The following is an 18969-nucleotide window of genomic DNA, read 5'->3' as shown; positions in this document are numbered from 1 at the left end:
AACAGCTTGGAAAAATCCAGAAAATGTCATGGCTTTAGAAGCTTCTGGCTAATTGACATCATTTGAGTCCATTGGAGGTGTACCTGTGGATGTATTTCAAGGCCTACCTTCAAACTCAGTGCCTCTTTGCAGGACATGACATTTTCATGGGAAAATCTAAAGAAATCAGCAAAGACAAAGAAAAAAAATTGTAACCTCCACAAGTCTGGTTCATCCTTGGGAGCAATTTCCAAATGCCTGAAGGTACCTTGTTCATCTGTACAAACAATAGTATGCAAGAAAAACACCATGGGACCACACAGCCGTCATACCTGGTGCTCTTCCATGCCATCCCTAGGAAGGGTACGTCACTTGAGTGGGTTGAGTAACCGATGTGATCTTCCTGTCCGGGTTGGCTCCCCCCCTTGGGTTGTGCCGTGGGGTTGATCTTCGTGGGCTATACTCGGGCCTTGTCTCAGGATGGTAAGTTGGTGGTTGGGGATCTCTCTCTAGTGGTGTGGGGGCTGTGCTTTGGAAAAGGGTTGTGCCGTGGGGGAGATCTTCGTGGGCTATACTCGGGCCTTGTCTCAGGATGGTAAGTTGGTGGTTGGGGATCTCTCTCTAGTGGTGTGGGGGCTGTGCTTTGGAAAAGTAGGTGGGGTTATATCGTGCCAGTTTGGCCCTGTCCGGGGGTATCGCCGGACAGGGCCACAGTTTCTCTTGGCCCCTCCTGTCTCAGCCTCCAGTGCTTATGCTGCAATAGTTTGTGTCAGGGGCTAGGGTCAGTCTGTTATATCTGGAGTATTTCTCCTTTCTTATCCAGTGTCCTGTGTGAATTTAAGTATGCGCCCTCTAATTCTCTCTCGGAGGACCTGAGCCCTAGGACCATGCCTCAGGACTACCTGGCCTGATGTCTCCTTGCTGTCCCCAGTCCACCTGGTCATGCTGCTGCTCCAGTTTCAACTGTTCTGCATGCGTCTATATAACCCTGTTCACCAGACGGGCTACCTGTCCCAGACCTGCTGTTTTCAATCCTCTAGAGACAGCAGGAATGGCAGAGATACTCTGAATGATTGGCTATGAAAAGCCAACTGACATTTACTCCTGAGGTGCTGACCTGTTGCACCCTCTACAACCATTGTGATTATTATTATTTACCCTGCTGGTTATCTACGAACATCTGAACATCTTGAAAATGTTCTGTTATAATCTTCACCCGGCTCAACCAGAAGAGGACTGGCTACCCCTCATAGCCTGGTTCCTCTGTACAGCACTTCGTGACATCAGCTGATAAGAAGAGCTTCATAAAATAAATTTGATTGATACCATTGTTTTTCTGTCTCCTAGAGATGAACGTACTTTGGTGCGAAAAGTGCAAATCAATCCCAGAACAACAGCAAAAGGACCTTGTGAAGATGCTGGAGGAAACAGGTACAAAAATATCTTTATCAACATAACCTGAAAGGCCGCTCAGCAAGGAAACCACTGCTCCAAAACCACCATTAAAAAGGCAGACTACAGTTTGGACAAAGATGGTACTTTTAGGAGAAATGTCCCCTGGTCTGATGGAACAAAAATATACCTGTTTGGCCATAATGACCATCATTATGTATGGAGGAAAAAGGGGGACGCTTGCAAGCCCGGTGAACACCATCCCAACCGTGAAGCACGGGGCTGGCAGCATCATGTTGTGGGGGTGCTTTGCTGCAGGAGGGACTTGTGCACTTCACAAAATAGATGGCATCATGAGGATGGAAAATAATGTGGATATATTGAAGCAACATCTCAAGACATCAGTCAGGAAGTTAAAGCTTGGTCACAAATGGGTCTTCCAAATGGACAATAACCCCAAGCATACTTCCAAAGTTGTGGCAAAATGGCTTAAGGACAACAAAGTCAAGGTATTGGAGCGGCCATCACAAAGCCCGGACCTCAATCCTATAGAACATTTGTGGGCAGAACTGAAAAAGCATGTGTGAGCAACGAGGCCTACAAACCTGACTCAATTACACCAGCTCTGTCACGAGGAATGGGCCAAAACTTAGTGGGAAGCTTGTGGAAGGCTACCTGAAACGTTTGACCCAAGTTAAACCATTTAAAAAGGCAATGCTACGAAATACAATCAATTAGTATGTAAACGTCTGACCCACTGGGAATGTGATGAAATAAATAAAAGCTGAAATTAAATCAATCATTCTCTCTACTATTATTCTGACATTTCACATTCAGAAAATGAAGTGGTGATCCTAACTGACCTAAGACAGGGAATTCTTACTCGGATTAAATGTCAGAAATTGTGAAAAACTGATTTTAAATGTATATGTAAACTTCCGATTTTAACTATATATACACACACTACTGTTAAAAAGTTTGGGGTCACTTAGAAATGTCCTTGTTTTGAAAGAAAATCAAATTTTTTGTCCATTAAAATGATCAGAAATACAGTGTAGACATTGTTAATGTTGTAAATGACTATTGTATCTGGCAGATTTTTTATGGAATATCTACATAGGCATACAGAGGCTCATTATCAGCAACCATCACTCCTGTGTTCCAATGGCACGATGTGTTAGCGAATCCAAGTTTATCATTTTAAAAGGGTTATTGATCATTAGAAAACCCTTTTGCAATTGCAGAGTTAAACTGTTGTGCTGATTAAAGAAGCAATACAACTGGCCTTTAGACTAGTTGTGTATCTGTAGCATCAGCATTTGTGGGTTCGTTTACAGGCTCAAAATGGCTATAAACAACAAACTTTCTTCTGAAACTCGTCAGTCTATTCTTGTTCTGAGAAATGAAGGCTATTCCATGTGAGAAATTGCAAAAAAACTGAAGATCTCGTACAACGCTGTGTACTACTCCCTTCACAGAACAGCACAAACTGGTTGTAACCAGATTAGAAAGAGTGGGAGGCACCGGTGCACAACTGAGCAAGATGACAAGTACATTAGTGTCTAGTTTGAGAAACATTAAATAGTACCAGCAAAACACCAGTCTTAATGTCAACAGTGAAGAGGTGAATCCGGGATGCTGGCCTTCTAGGCAGAGTTGCAAAGAAAAAGCCACATCTCAGGCTGGCCAATACAAGGATTAATATGGGCAAAATAACAGACACTGGATAGATGAACCGTGCCGAGAAGGCCAGCATCCCAGAGGCACAGTGAATTGAGCTATCCGATTGGCCAGCGCCGTAAACGCACTCAATTTATATTTGTGTCATTTAGCAGACAATCTTTTGCAGAGCCATTTACAATAGTGAGTTCAACCCTGGCACTGCAAGCACCATACACTAACTAAGCCACACGGTAGATCAATTTAGCCACAGATCTCCCAGTCAAGTAGGCAGAGTTTGTCTTTCAGACTAATAAAATAGTTAAAAACAAGCACATTTCGCTTACCCAGTAGGGCTTCTGAATCAAGTTCACCATCCACAAAGAGGGGAAAAAAACATGGAAAAAGGGCAAGTCTTTATCGTTGACTTTTCTACTAAAATTTTGGTGACCAACTAGGAATGCCTTGAGGATTGACGACCACTGATCTAAAGCATTTTAACTTGGTGTGGTGGTACATTCATTTAAGACCAGTGGTGGAAAAAGTACCCAATTGTCAAACTTGAGTAAAAGTAAGATACTTGAGTCATTTTCTATTAAGGTAAGTGAAAGTCACCCAGTCAAATTATACTTGAGTAAAGTATTTGGTTTTAAATATACTGAAGTAAATGTAGTTTAAAATATATTTAAGTATCAAAAAGTAAAATAATGGTTTAAAATTCATTATGTTAAGCAAACCAGACTACACAATTCTTGTTTTTTTAATTTACGCAAAGCCAGGGTCACATTCCAACACTCAGACATAATTTACAAATAAAGCATGTGTTTAGTGAGTCCCCCAGAGCAGAGGCAGTAAGGATGACCAGGGATGTTCTCTGGATAAGTATGAAATGGACCATTTTACAATCCTGCTAAGCATTCAAAATGACACCCAAAAGTACTTTGGTGTCAAGGGAAAATGTATGGAGTAAAAAGTACATAATTTCTTTTAGAAATATAAATAGTAAAGTACAGATACCCCAAAAAACAACTTTATTTTTACACCACTGTTTAAGACCGAGTGGCACTTGTTTATCTAAAGATAGGGGCGCTTACATTTGTCATGTTTCAAACATGTGCACTCCGATGGTTAAGTCGTGGCCAGGAATCAGACAGTATTGACGGCGACTCTGGAGCAATTAGGGTTAAGTGTCTTGCTCAAGGGCAGATTGACAGATTTACCTTGTCAGTTCAGGGATTTAAACTAGCAACCTTTCAGTTACTGGCCCAATGGTCTAACCGCTAGGCTACGCAACGACTATTAAAAAAAACGACACACTTGACCATGTCGGCCACAATGATGAAATGCATTTAACAATAAAATTACAGCATGTTCGAACATCTAAACATTTTATTATGAAAATAAGACAAGCCCATTTAAACATATCTTTCCAGGCATGCATTACAGCTGAAGGGTAGACCTGGGTGGGACAGTGAACACAGTTCTGTCCCACCACATGTGCTCATGTCTGGCGGGGGGGGCGGGTTCACAGGATACAATTGTGGGGAGAGGGTCCATGGCCTTTCACATGAATAAGATGACTGACTAACAAGGGCGTGTGTTTGTGGGGTCACTTTGCTTCCTGGACTTTTTTGGCACTCTGCTTCTCTTTTGCCTGGGGAGCAGAACACACAAATTCATGAAATAGTTTAGCGCCAGTGAGCAGGTGTCTATGATAGGTTAATACTACCCTCTAGTGGGAATCAGCTGTATATCAAGAACTACACTCAAATTAGTTCAGAACAGGAGTTGGAATGGTAATTATTTACCGTTATGGTGTTCTGACCATGGCAGAAAAAACAACTTCTGTACCGGTTCGACCCACAAAAAAAGGATCACATTTTTCCTTTTGGCTAATTTTTATTTAACTGTGAAATCAACATTGTTTTTACATTTAGCTCATTAATAAAATGCACTCCACCAATTAGCACAGAAGCTCGCTGTGAAAGAGGTAAGATAGTCGTTTAGATGTTTGATTGGTGAGAAAAGCACAGGCGTGAGATGCGACTGAAATTTCATGGGTGGGGAGAGAGCAAGAGAGGGGGTGGACATTGAGGGGGCTTGGCATGAAGCACTGATCATCATGGAGTGAATTGGAATGTGTTTAGACTACTACAAACAATATAACTTCACCAAATCACATACTCGACATGAGGAATATTTTTGGAACTAAAGATGACATTACCAGTTCTCAAGACGGGAGTGGTGTCATGAAAAAAACCTCTCCCTCAATTTCAACAAAGCAAAGGAGCCGATTGTTGACTACAGGATATAGAGGAGCACCCCCCCCCCCCCCACCCCCCCCCCCACACAAACAGACAGGACCGCGGTGGAGATGGTCTAAAGCTTCAAGTTCCTTGGCGTGCACATCACAGAGAGAAGGTAAAAGGTGCATCAGAGCCATGAACAAGACACTGAGAAACAGCTATCACCAGGCTATCAGACTGTTGAACAGCCATCACTAACCAGCTACCTGCCCAGTACTCTGCCCTACACCTTTTGTATTTATTAGGGATCACCATTAGCTGTCGCCAAGGCAGCAGCTAGTCCTCCTGGGATCCAAACACATTAAGGCACTTACATTACACATAAATCCACATAACATTATTACACATCTACATGTGTAGAGTGTGTGTGCAAGCGTCTGTGTGTGTGTATTTCTCTGCAGTCCCTGCTGTTCCATGAGGTGTATTTATTAGTCGGATTCTACGACTTGCATCAGTTACCTGATCATTGACTACAGCTCAGCATTCAACACCATAGTGCCCTCAAAGCTCTCCACTAAGATAAGGACTCTGGGACTAGACACCTCCCTCGCCAACTGGATTCAGGACTTCCTGATGGGCCACCCCAAGGTGGTGAGGGTAGGTAACAACACATCTGCTATGCTGATCCTCAACACAGGGGCCCCTCAAGGGTGCGTGCTCAGTCCCCTCCTGTACACCTATAACTGCACAGCCAGGCACGATTCAAACACTATCATTAAGTTTGATGACAACAGCTGTAGGCCTGATCACGGAAAATTATGAGACAGCCTATAGGGAGGTCAGAGACCTGGCCGTGTGGTGCCAGGATAACAACCTCTCCCTCACTTGATCAAGACAAAGGAGATGATTGTGGACTTCAGGAAAAGGAGGACCAAGCACAGCCCCATTCTCATCGACAGGGCTGTAGTGAGCAGGTTGAGAGCTTCAAGTTCCTTTGTGTCCACATCAAACTATCATGGTCCTAACACAAAGACAGATGTAAAGAAGAGGGCACAACAAAGCCTATTCCCCAGATCCTCAAAAAGACCTAGAGCTGCACCAGAGCGCATCCCGACTGGTTGCATCACTGCAGGGTATGTCAGAGGAAGGCCCTAAAAATTGTCAGACTCCAGCCACCCTAGTCATAGACTGTACTCTCGGCTACCGCATGGCAAGTGGTACCAGAGCACCAAGTCTAGGTCTAAAAGGCTTCTTAACAGCTGTGTGCACACTACCCAGACTATTTGCATTGACGTCGTCCCCAACCCACCCTTTTACGCTGCTGCTAATCTGGTTATTATCTATGCATAGTTACTTTAATAACTCAACCTAGCCTCCCAGGTGGCGCAGTGGGCTAGGGCACAGCGCTAGCTGTGCCACCAGAGACTCTGGGTTCGCGCTCTGTCACAGCCGGCCACAACTGGGAGGTCCGTGGAGCGACAATTGGCCTAGCGTCGTCCGGGTTAGGCCGGTAGGGATATCCTTGTCTCATCGCGCACCAATGACTCCTGTGGCGGGCCGGGCACAGTGCACGCTAACCAAGGTCGCCAGGTGCACGGTGTTTCCTCCGACACATTGGCGCGGCTAAATTCCGGGTTGGATGCGCGCTGTGTTAAGAAGCAGCGCGGCTTGGTTGGGTTTCGGAGGACGCATGACCTTTGTCTCTCCCGACACCCGTACGGGAGTTGTAGCGATGAGACAAGATAGTAACTACTAATAATTGGATCCTACGAAATTGGGGAGAAAAGTGGGGGGTAAAATTCAAAAAAAATATTATAACTCAACCTACATATTACCTCGACTAACCTGTGCCCGCGCACATTGACTCTGTACCAGTAACCCCTGTATATTGCCTCAATATTGTTATTTTACTGCTCCTCTTTAATAATGTTATTTTTATTACTTAACACATTTTTCTTAAAACTGCATTGTTGGTCAAGGGCTTGAAAGTAAGCATTTCACTGTAAGGATTACTATTGCAACAACACATCATCAGTATGGTAAACCTAACCTGTCTCACAACGGTCTAATCCCGGCTCACGTTCCCTATTAGTGGATGAACAATCCAACGCTTGGTGAATTGTACACCGACACCTGTTGTATTCGGCGCAAGTGACAAATAAAATGTGATTTGATGTGGGTGGGTGGGGTTATATCCTTCCTGTTTGGCCCTGTCCGGGGGTGTCCTCGGATGGGGCCACAGTGTCTCCTGACCCCTCCTGTCTCAGCCTCAAGTATTTATGCTGCAGTAGTTTATGTGTCGGGGGGCTGGGGTCAGTTTGTTATATCTGGAGTACTTCTCCTGTCCAATTCGGTGTCCTGTGTGAATCTAAGTGTGCATTCTCTCCTTCTCTCTCTCGGCGGACCTGAGCCCTAGGACCATGCCCCAGGACTACCTGACATGACTCCTTGCTGTCCCCAGTCCACCTGGCCGTGCTGCTGCTCCAGTTTCAACTGTTCTGCCTTATTATTATTATTATTATTATTATTATTATTATTATTATTATTCGACCATGCTGGTCATTTATGAACATTTGAACATCTTGGCCATGTTCTGTTATAATCTCTACCCGGCACAGCCAGAAGAGGACTGACCACCCCACATAGCCTGGTTCCTCTAGGTTTCTTCCTAGGTTTTGGCCTTTCTAGGGAGTTTTTCCTAACCACCGTGCTTCTACACCTGCATTGCTTGCTGTTTGGGGTTTTAGGCTGGGTTTCTGTACAGCACTTTGAGATATCAGCTGATGTACGAAGGGCTATATAAATAAATTTGATTTTGATGTGAAATAGAGTTCCATGTAGTCATGGCTCTATGTTGTACTGTGTGCCTCCCATAGTCTGTTCTTTACTTGGGGATTGCAAAGAAACCTCTGGTGGCATGTCTTCTTGGGTATGCATGGGTGTCCGAGCTGTGTGCTAGTTGTTTAAAAACAGACACCTCGGTGCATTCAGCATGTCATCACTTCTTACAAAAAACAAGTAGTGATGAAATCAACATCTCCTCCAATTTGAGCCATGAGAGATTTACATGCATATTATTAATGTTAGCTCTCCGTGTACATTCAAAGGCAAGCACACTGCCCTGTTCTGAGCCAATTGTAATTTTCAAAAGGTCCCTCTGTGGCACCTGACCACACGATTGAACAGTAATCCCGGTGAGAAAACTAGGACCTGTTGGACACGTCTTGTTGATATTGTTGTTAAGAAGCTTTATTATGGACGGACTCCTTCCCATCCTAGCTACTGTTGTATCAACCTGTGGTGGTCAGTGCCGTTTAAGACGAGGGCGGACTATTTATTTTCTTCTTCACAAGCATAGCCTTATTTCTATTACAGCGTACTGGATAACAGCCATTCATATTGCATACATCCAGTTCAATGCAACAGCGAAATGACAATCAAATTTCCCCTATGCCCATCATGAGGTTGCTACAACCTAGCCTATGAAAGTTTAAAACGTAAAGTTTACACACAGGTCGAGAGACTAATTTGAAGTGACAGACAGTGAGATTCAATACCACCTTGCAGTCTTGCCTGCATCTAGCTGATATAGGGTGTAATCAGTCCAACAGTTGCAAACAAATTCAGGTATGTTGATCCCCATTTTGTTCCTTTTAAGGAACATTTTATCACAAATCGTCCGAAAGAATACACCCTTGATCACACTTAAAAACAGAGTGCACTCATAACAGCCACGTTGTATTCCTTTTCTTCCCTTGTGGACTTTAGTGCCCAACAAATCAGCTGTATGTGACCAGGCAACAGCAAAGAATTCCAAGACAAACCTCTACAAAGAGCCTATATCATTGTCACCATATTATCTAAACTAACTTCATAGTCAGCATAGCTAATAGAACGTGTTAGTCAACACGCTACAATCATGGAGTAACATTAGTATACAGTCGGTAATTAGTTATACTGGTAGGCCCCGGTGGCAATATATTTGTAATACCAAAAGCTTACCTTGACTTGGAAGTGTTCCAGTGTTGTGTTAGATAACTAACATAGCTAGTTTAGCCTACTCAAACAGAGGGATGCCATCTACATTTGCTAGGTAAGCGAAACAAAACAAATTAGAAATATCAATTTCTCTTGCTTCTCCTTCATTTTAGAAGAATCACATTTTTATCAAAACTGTTAAACTATTGTCTCTCCAAGTCAACTAAACACCACATTGTATACAGTGCAGTGCTAGCTAGCTGTAGCTCATGCTTTCAGTACTAGGTAAATTCTCTGAACCTTTGATTGGGCGGACAAATGTGTCAGTTCATGCTGTAGAGCTCTGAGGCTGGAGAACTTCTGGAGGACGTCCTCCAGCCTGTCATAATTACTGTGTAAAGTCTATGAAGAGGGTGAGAACCGTGAGCCTCCTAGGTTTTGTATTGAAGTCAATGTACCCAGGGGAGGAAGGAAGCTAGGTGTTTTTAACCTATGAAATTTACTGAGGATGGTCCTCCCCTTCCTCAGAGGAGCCTACATAATACGATTATTAACATGGTTTTGACCATGACAGTTTACAATCCAGGGTTACTCCAAGCAGTTTAGTCACCTCTACTTGCTCAATATCCACATTACTCATTACAAAATTGTGTTGAAATATTTAGGACTAACTTATTCCTTGCCACCCATTCTGAAACTAACTGCAGCTTCTTGTTAAGTGTGGCAGTCATTTCAGCCACTGTAGTAGCTGGCATGTATAGTGTAGAGCCAGCCGCATACATAGACACTCCGGCTTTACTCAAAGACATGTCATTAGTAATGTTTGAAAATAATAAAAGGGCCTAGACAGCTGCTATGGGGAATTCCTGATTTTACCTGGATTATGTTGGAGGCTTTCATTAAAGAACACTGTTCTGGTAGACAGGTAACTCTTTATCCACAATATAGCAGGGGGTGTAAATTCATAACGCATAAGTTTTTCAAGCAGCAGACTTTGGTCGATAATGTCAAAAGCTGCACTGAATCATAACAAAACTCTCCCCACAATATTTTTAGCATCAATCTCTCTCAGCCAGTCAGTCATTTGTGTAAGTGCCCTTCTTGATGAATGTCCTTCCCTAAAAGCGTGCTGAAAGTCAGTTTAAAGTAAACAAGCATTGTATCTGGTCAAACAATTACTTTCCAAATTTTTACTAAGGGTTGGTAGCAGGCTGATTGGTCAGCTATTTGAGCCAGTTAAGGGGGCTTTACTATTCTTGGGTAGCAGAATGACTTTTGCTTCCCTCCAGGCCTGAGGGCACACACTTTCTAGTAGGCTTAGATTGAAGATATGGTAAATAGGAGTGGCAATATCATCTGCCATCATCCTCAGTAATTCTCCATCCAAGTTGTCAGACAACGGTGGCTTGCATTTGTTGATAGACAACTTATTTTTCACCACTTCCACTTCACAGAATTCAAAACTACAATGCTTGTCTTTCATGATTTGATCAGTTATACTTGGATGTATAGTGTCAGTTGCTGGCATGTCATGAATAAGTTTGAGACGAATGTGAGATGTGTGTGTGTGTGTGTGTGTGAGAGAGAGACATTGAACACTGGTCACTTTACCTACTGTTTACTTACTGTGTATGTATGTACAGTGGGGCAAAACAGTATTTAGTCAGCCACCAATTGTGCAAGTTCTCCCACTTAAAAAGATGAGGCCTGTAATTTGCATCATAGGTACACTTCAACTATGACAGACAAAATGAGAAAAAAAAATAATCAGAAAATCACATTGTAGGATTTTTTATGAATTTATTTGCAAATTATGGTGGAAAATAAGTATTTGGTCACCGACAAAAAAGCAAGATTTCTGGCTCTCACATACCTGTAACAACTTCTTTAAGAGGCTCCTCTGTCCTCAACTTGTTACCTGTATTAATGGCACCTGTTTGAACTTGTTATCAGTATAAAAGACACCTGTCCACAACCTCAAAAACTCCACTATGGCCAAGACCAAAGAGCTGTCAAAGGACACCAGAAACAAAATTGTAGACCTGCACCAGACTGGGAAGACTGAATCTGCAATAGGTAAGCAGCTTGGCTTGAAGAAATCAACTGTGGGAGCAATTATTAGGAAACGGAAGACATACAAGACCACTGATAATCTCCCTCGATCTGGGGCTCCACGCAAGATCTCACCCCGTGGGGTCAAAATGATCACAAGAACAGTGAACAAAAATCCCAGAACCACGCGGGGGGACCGAGTGAATGACCTGCAGAGAGCTGGGACCAAAGTAACACACTACGCCACCAGGGACTCAAATCCTGCAGTGCCAGACGTGTCCCCCTGCTTAAGCCAGTACATGTCCAGGCCCATCTGAAATTTGCTAGAGAGCCTTTGGATGATCCAGAAGAAGATTGGGAGAATGTCATATGGTCAGAATGCTGAGTTGATCCAAAGAACACCATACCTATTGTGAAGCATGGGGGTGGAAACATCATGCTTTGGGGCTGTTTTTCTGCAAAGGGACCAGGATAACTGATCCGTGTAAAGGAAAGAATGAATGGGGCCATGTATCGTGAGATTGAGTGAAAACCTACTTCCATCAGCAAGGGCATTGAAGATGAAACGTGGCTCGGTCTTTCAGCATGACAATGATTCCAAACACATTGCCCGGGCAACGAAGGAGTGGCTTCGTAAGAAGCATTTCAAGGTCGTGGAGTGGCCTAGCCAGTCTCCAGACCTCAACCCCATAGAAAATCTTTGGAGGGAGTTGAAAGTCCGTGTTGCCCAGCAACAGCCCCAAAACATCACTGCTCTCGAGTTCTGCATGGAGGAATGGGCCAAAATACCAGCAACAGTGTGTAAAAACCTTGTGAAGACTTAAAAACGTTTGACCTCTGTCATTGCCAACAAAGGATATAACAAAGTAGAGAAACTTTTGTTGTTGACCAAATCTTATTTACCACCATAACTTGCAAATAAATTCATAAAAAATCCTACAATGTGATTTTCTGGATATTTTTCTCCTTTTGTCTGTCATAGTTGAAGTGGACCTATGATGAAAATTACAGGCCTCATCTTTTTAAGTGGGAGAACTTGCACAATATGTGGCTGACTAAATACTTTTTTTGCCCCACTGTATATACTGTATTCTCAATGTAGGTCATCCTAATATACCTACTACTGTGCATACAATTTTGTTTTACAAATTATATATGGTCTACACAGACCATATATTTATCATTCAGGCATTTGATTTGAATTTGCTAGACATTGTTGCACTGTTGGAACTAGTAACATAAGCATTTCGCTGCGCCTGCTATAATATCTGCAAATCTTTTTATGCAACCAATAAACTTGATTTGAAAATAAAAAGGTTCTGTTTCTCTAAAGAAAATGTGTTCTTGTTCGGTTTTGTTCCCCTGGTAGAAATCAAAATTGTGCATTTAACACAACGGTTTGTAGAGTACCTTCAAATATCATAACATAAAATAATATTACACACCAAATTCACGTTCCTGGCCTCAGCTGTTCCTCACCTTTTCCACCAATGGTATCAACTGCTGGTATTCAGCCAGTGTTTTCAGCAGTTCCATGATGAAGGGTAGGTAGTTGTGCTTTCGTCTGATGTTTTCAATCTACAAAAAAAAAAATGTACACACACACACACAATGTTCAAGAAAAACATCAAGCGTTATAATATAGTATTGAAATGACTGCATATCTTCTAAAACGCCCATATTATATTATCTGACGGCTATCGACCCACGGTCAGCGAACACACCTTGTATCGTTGGAGCTTCTGATTCTCCTCATCGATCAGCAGCTGATACTTTGCAATTTCTGATTGTAGGGAGCTGAGGAGGGTGCTGCTCTGGTCTGTGTCCATTGGCTCTTCCTGGAGAAAGGGTGAGAATTTCCATTCGGTACAATGCGAGATTTACCATATCAAATAAAAACCCATCTGAATACCACCGTGTGTAGGGTAATGTGTTTTGAGGAGTGTCCACATGGAAGAGACTGTAGTTATTATGCGAGGAAGATTGTTAGCCAACGAAGTGAATGGTAGCTAGAACAATGCACGTCTCCCTCTATCCACCAGGCTTGTAAAAATCCTCAGTTTCCGTATAAATGTATATTTCCACTTGTATGTGCCTTCATCATTTATACAGTTGCTAGTTAACCAGCTAGCTTGATTTGTACTGTTTTGGGCATTTTTAAGCTAGCTGCTCAACCAGGCTTTAGACTAGAGGAAGAGAAGGAAGAAATATCACTTCATCTAAATACTCCTCCTTGGTGGACATTTCTGTAAATTGTGTTTTAGGGAGATTAATCTAGCAAAACGTCAAAAAACCTGAACATTTGTCCCCTGTTTGCATACAGTCATGTCTGTCACAGACTCACTTGTGCCGGGAAACATTGCAGGCACTACCATGATAGAGTGTTGCAAGTTTGTCAGTGAGAGCGCAAATTCAAGACAAGACAGGCAGAGAAGACAGGCATAGTAGACAAATGACACGAATGAAATACAACCTCCCCGTGCATAGCTAATTTGATTTATAGAGGATATTTATCTCATCCAAATTATTATATGTTGGTTTTTATGTATTTATATCAGCAAAAAGCAGGCAATAACCAGCTAAAGGAAATTCTGGGGTGACACTAACATTACTTAACACAGATAGGATAGATGTTTCTTTCATCATAAGCAGACATTTTAAAGGACTTGATCAATGGCAGTGACATGGGTGGAAGTCTATTCATGGCCTTGGTGGCAGGTAATTGTATCGTCCTGGCCTGAGGGCTGCACCATGAATAACTGCAACACCACTTGCCTCTGTTAGCTGGATCTGCAGTTCGGCTATCTTCCTCTCGTAAATCATCTTCCTGTCGGACACAATGGCCATCAGGTTGAAGCGGATCTCTCCCTCACTGTACCTGATACCAGGGACGGAAGATGCAGTTGTTTCATATTTTATTTTCTGATAATTGAGTCGGATAGAAGTTGCCTAGCACAATGAGCAACACAAAGAGCAACCATATATGACACTTATTTACCAGGGTATATTTACTTGTAAAAAATATATTTACTTCTGTATTCTTTTCTCAATCACTGGCCGAACTGCGTTGATCCAATCGTCCTGGTTGCACACACCTGAAACACAAAACAAGCATAAAGTGTAGATCATGGATCAATCATCAACTAGATTTAGCCACGGGACAATTTTTCTTGAGCAGATGGTCAGGGGGCCAGAACCTAATGACAAATCATTTATAGACTGCAAATTGACCAAGAAGCTCAAACAGATTTCATATTTGACTAAAACAATTTCAAACCTTGCTTAAATTTGTATACGATGTTGGGGCGGCAGGTAGCCTAGTGGTTAGAGTGTTGGGCCAGTAACCGAAAGGTTGCTAGATCAAATCCCTGAGTTGACATGGTAAAAATCTGTCGTTCTGCCCCTGAACAAGGCAGTTAACCCACTGTTCCTAGGCCATCATTGTAAATAAGAATGTGTTCTTAACGGACTTGCCTAGTTAAATAAACTGTATATTATGTGTAGGAAAACTTTGGAACAGATTCCAAAATTAAAATAATTTGGAGCTGATTTGCTTGTGTTTTTAAAGTATTTTATGTCCAACAATAAAATAAAAACACGCCAGTTGGGGAACCTTTGTGGAGATAATCATCAAGGGTGTTTCTGAAGAATGTGTCAGGTTCAAGACGAGATTAACTGCACTACTGGCCACAGTCACAATTCACTATAATTTTTTTTAAATAAAACACTTAAAAGCTAAAAGTATATAAAACCTAAAAGATTCTGAAAGAGCAGCTTTTTTCAAATTCACGTAGCTAACCAAAACTGCTACTATGAAAGACTACAAAACATTATATGTAGGACAAAACAGCAACTTTATAGATCTATAAAGCTAAATAGATGACCAGTATGTGCGTACCGAGGTCGATGGGTCCTTCACGTAGGCCGTCCAGCTCATAGAGCCTGCCGTTGACAGGGACGTAGCTCACAAAGTGGAACGCATCCTCATCCTTTGCAGAAGACTTGGCGTCAAACTCAAACATCTGCTGTCTGAACACAAAGACGACAGTTTTAGATTTCATTAGCAGAGAAACTAACATGGCCTTTATTCTCTTCCATTTTCAGCTCTGTGGGTAATGTCTTATGAAAAACATTCAATCAAAAATGGCAATTTGTCTACTTAGAGCCAAGCCTTCGATTAATCTGGTGACGTTAGCAGTAATAAACTATCCCGCTGAAATTAAAAGTACACTCACCTGGCAAAGCTGTTGTGAACTTGTCGAATAACTTCAGAGTTGCTGAGAGCCAGACCTTTCATCTTTACAGGAGAGAGAATATCATCAATGTGTGAGTTTTATGTTGTCTCCTGACTTCAGGGTCTGTTTAATGTCTGCACGATTCATCAATAACGAAGGTGGCTGGGATTTTACTGTGGATGGTTGTCCTCAGTTTCTCTCACTCCAAAAAAAATACATATAAAGCCACACACATTTCCAGAGCGACAACTGTTGCATTTTCAAATCCAAACACCACGAGTTCAGACCCCAGAGGGAAGAACTTTTGAGAGAACCAAATCAAAAGTCTCAATGTCTGGGCAAATATTATACCAACAAATTGCCTCATGTCCAGACCAGTATGTCACAGCTCTTCTTCGCTGTGTACCACATGGGTCACGGCAACCAGGCTAGGTGTTATGCACATCTCAAGGACAAAAAACACAGACTGATTTTTTTTTTTAAAGCTTGCAAAAACTAAACGCTGCCCCAATAATCAGTATCAACTTACAGCTGCATCAAAGCTGAGTGAAAACTCTCTGAACTCTGTGAGTGTCTCTCCCAACAGCATGTCAGAGTGGGTACAGTTCAGCAGCACGCTCACAATGGCCTGGGTAGCACATGCATTGTTTATCACCTGAAAAAGCACACATAGCAGGTTGACAGCAGGTTATTTACGTTTGTCATGAGTCTTTCCCTAGAGGAAGAACTGAGCAGTTTCCACTGAATGGGCCAGCTGCAAAGACAATATTGTCTAGGTTGTAAAAATTCAAAACAAAAATGTGCTTTTTGGTATTAAACTTAAGGTTTGGCATTAGGCTTTGCAGTGTGGTTAAGGTTAGGTTTAAAAATCGTTCCATATAACTTTGCAGCTGTGCCAGCTAGTGACCACTCTCCAAAGCTGCCTCCAGTACATGAGTCATCTCAATAAATGCCAACCTGCACACACACAGGAGAGACAGGAGAGACATCAAATGAGATCCTGTAATTTTACATTTTAGTCATTAAGCAGACATTCTTATCCAGAGCAGACTTAGTCAACACATTGAACATGAGGTTTAAAAAAACAACCACATCAATAATAATGCACAGGTAGACTCTTCGAAATAGCCGCTATCAGCAGAATCTGTGCCAAAAAGAAAAACAAGAGACTTCTGAGAATACTTCAGAGAGCAATTTGGATATGTTCTAACTCTACAAAACATACAATGAATACAGATGTAAAACCAAACCATGTACCTGCTTGGCAAAGAAGATGTTGTCAAGCCTTGAATCCTGAACGATAGATCCTCCCGGCTCCTCACCTGGTTGCCACTTGAACAGGAAGATCAACCCATGAACTGGTCTTGAAGGAAGAAAGAGAAACCTAGTACCACTGCAATACTATGAACGTGTAAAAGTAAAGAGTTTAGGGCATGGGCCATGGCTTACTTGAGGTTTTCAAAATTCTCTGGTTCCATACTCCAGATTTCTTCCACCTGAGCTCCTTTACAACCTGGGTTAGTAGAAAGGAGAAAGATGGGTTAACTACTACATAATTACATAAACCAGGGAAGGGCAAACTGACCCCTCTTTTGGGATGGGCAAAATGGCCCCTCTTTTGTAGGTCCAAGAACTCCAAAATGTTTTATCAGTCACAGTCTCAACTTACTGTTGAGGTTTATTATAACAGAATACATAAGGTGCAATTTTGAAATTTGGTTTTGCATCAGCAGTCACTAAAGTCAGCAAATGTTCTTTTTAGATTGTCTAGCGGCCAGCTAATTTACCAGTCTAAACTTGTAGTAAGCAAGGTTGAATGAATTACCGAATAGGGTGGGGACCATTGATCATCAGTTGTCATTAAAAACTGGAAACATTTGCCTCCGCCCTATAGCAAAATGAGTAAAATTGCATTAAATTAGTTATAAAATTGCAAAATCTTCTCCGCCCAATGGTAAAATGTGTAGAATTGCAGGAAATTAACTTTAAAAATGAAATGCATCTTAGCTGTCACGGGGGGGGGGGATATGAATATGCGACCTCTCACTGCGGCCTCTCATGACGAGTTCCGTTTTTGAGCCCCCACCTCCATCAAAGTTGCCCATCTATGACATAATTTAAACCATTAGTTAGTGGACAGGACTAGCCATCTAACGTTAGTTTGCCATTTGAATTTGCAGAGAACTGCACCAACAAGCTGTTTATCCATCGAGTTGATCATATTGAGTACAATATTCAATCGAAAGGCATGCAGTGAAATTGATTTGTCAGTTTCTAAAGGAATGTCAGCTAGCTAGCTAGCTAAACTAATAACCGCCGACACATACACACCAAAGTGTCGTGGTAGCATGCTAATTCTCTCTCATAATTATCCCGTAATGGAATCAACGACGCCACCTGGCTAGCATGTTCGCGGTTTCAGATAACAAGTTGAATCTGGTTCGCAAATAGAATCATAAAATTTGCTGGACTGCAAACTAACACCAATCGTTTATGCGCATAGCCAATACTGCACAGACTTGACTAGAACTTGTTGGCAATCGAGTAATAGTAGACTAGCTAGTTGACATACAGCACACTCACCAAAACCTTTGATCAATTCTGTGAAAACACCAGGATCACTTTCCATAAGACACCATTCTCCTGCGCTTCCAGACATTACTATGTTAAGATTTCAAAAAAGACCGTAGGGCATGTGAATTTACTGCAATCTAATATTCGTAGTGATTAGTTAGCTTAGCTAGCTACCTAGCTAACAAAATGAATCAAAATGTCACGCTAATCGAAGATTTATAAGATCTGGATACCGCATCAAAGATGTCCGCCCGTTGTTTGCAAGAAAATCTACTCACGTCCGCATACGCCGATTCATGGACCGCCTATATCCGGGTTGTATCCGGTTTATACGAACTAACAGCACATGGAACCGCAGGATCAGAAATGATGTCATCACTTCATACAGAAACAAGGCAGACATTGGATGAATATAAAATGTTAATATCTTCGAACGTGAGTGATGAAAAAATGATCGGCCTCAGCGACAATTATTTAAATAATTAAATGCATGTTTTGTAAAGGTCTGGACAAAACAAGAATCGTAATGATATGGGAAATTTTCTGGATGTAATTATGATCTGAGTTTTTTTTGTTGGAGTCACCTCTTCACTGTTGACGTTGAGACTGGTGTTTTGCAGGTACTATTTAATAAACCTGCCAATTGAAGACTTGTGAGGTGTCTATTTCTCAAACTAGAAACACTAATGTACTTGTCCCTTTGCTCATTTGTGCACCGGGGCCTCCCACTCCTTTCTATTCTGGTTAGAGCCAGTTTTCTCTGTGAAGGAAGTAGTACACAGCGTTGTACGAGATCTTCAGTTTCTTGGCATTTTCTCACATGGAATAGCCTTCATTTCTCAGAACAGGAATAG

At 42.0% G+C, this 18969-nt stretch overlaps 1 protein-coding gene across 5 annotated transcripts; it reads right to left on the bottom strand.

Annotated features, from left to right (window-relative positions):
- Positions 1-4401: 4401 nt before the first annotated feature.
- On the bottom strand, positions 4402-18397 carry LOC135556275 (ubiquitin carboxyl-terminal hydrolase isozyme L5-like). Of its 5 annotated transcripts, none has more exons than XM_064989347.1 (13): positions 18125-18397; positions 17526-17646; positions 17367-17429; positions 16991-17054; positions 16799-16904; positions 16071-16196; positions 15542-15603; positions 15205-15335; positions 14338-14401; positions 14078-14184; positions 13031-13140; positions 12786-12884; positions 4402-4684 (listed from the first exon to the last, which is right to left on the bottom strand). In XM_064989347.1, the coding sequence occupies exons 3-13, from the start codon at positions 17383-17385 to the stop codon at positions 4640-4642; spliced, it is 933 nt and encodes a 310-aa protein (XP_064845419.1). In that variant the 5' UTR covers positions 17386-17429; positions 17526-17646; positions 18125-18397; the 3' UTR covers positions 4402-4639. The 5 variants fall into 5 exon arrangements, with proteins under 5 accessions (XP_064845419.1, XP_064845420.1, XP_064845421.1 ...); XM_064989348.1 differs by having other exon boundaries at positions 17582-17646; XM_064989349.1 differs by lacking the exon at positions 17526-17646 and having other exon boundaries at positions 18125-18170.
- Between the last annotated feature and the right edge of the window lie 572 nt (positions 18398-18969).

Source organism: Oncorhynchus masou, chromosome 15 (assembly GCF_036934945.1).
Source record: "Oncorhynchus masou masou isolate Uvic2021 chromosome 15, UVic_Omas_1.1, whole genome shotgun sequence".
Classification (NCBI taxonomy): domain Eukaryota; kingdom Metazoa; phylum Chordata; class Actinopteri; order Salmoniformes; family Salmonidae; genus Oncorhynchus; species Oncorhynchus masou.
The sequence above is the reverse complement of the archived record's forward strand: the minus strand, read 5'-3'. Positions and strand labels throughout refer to the sequence as shown.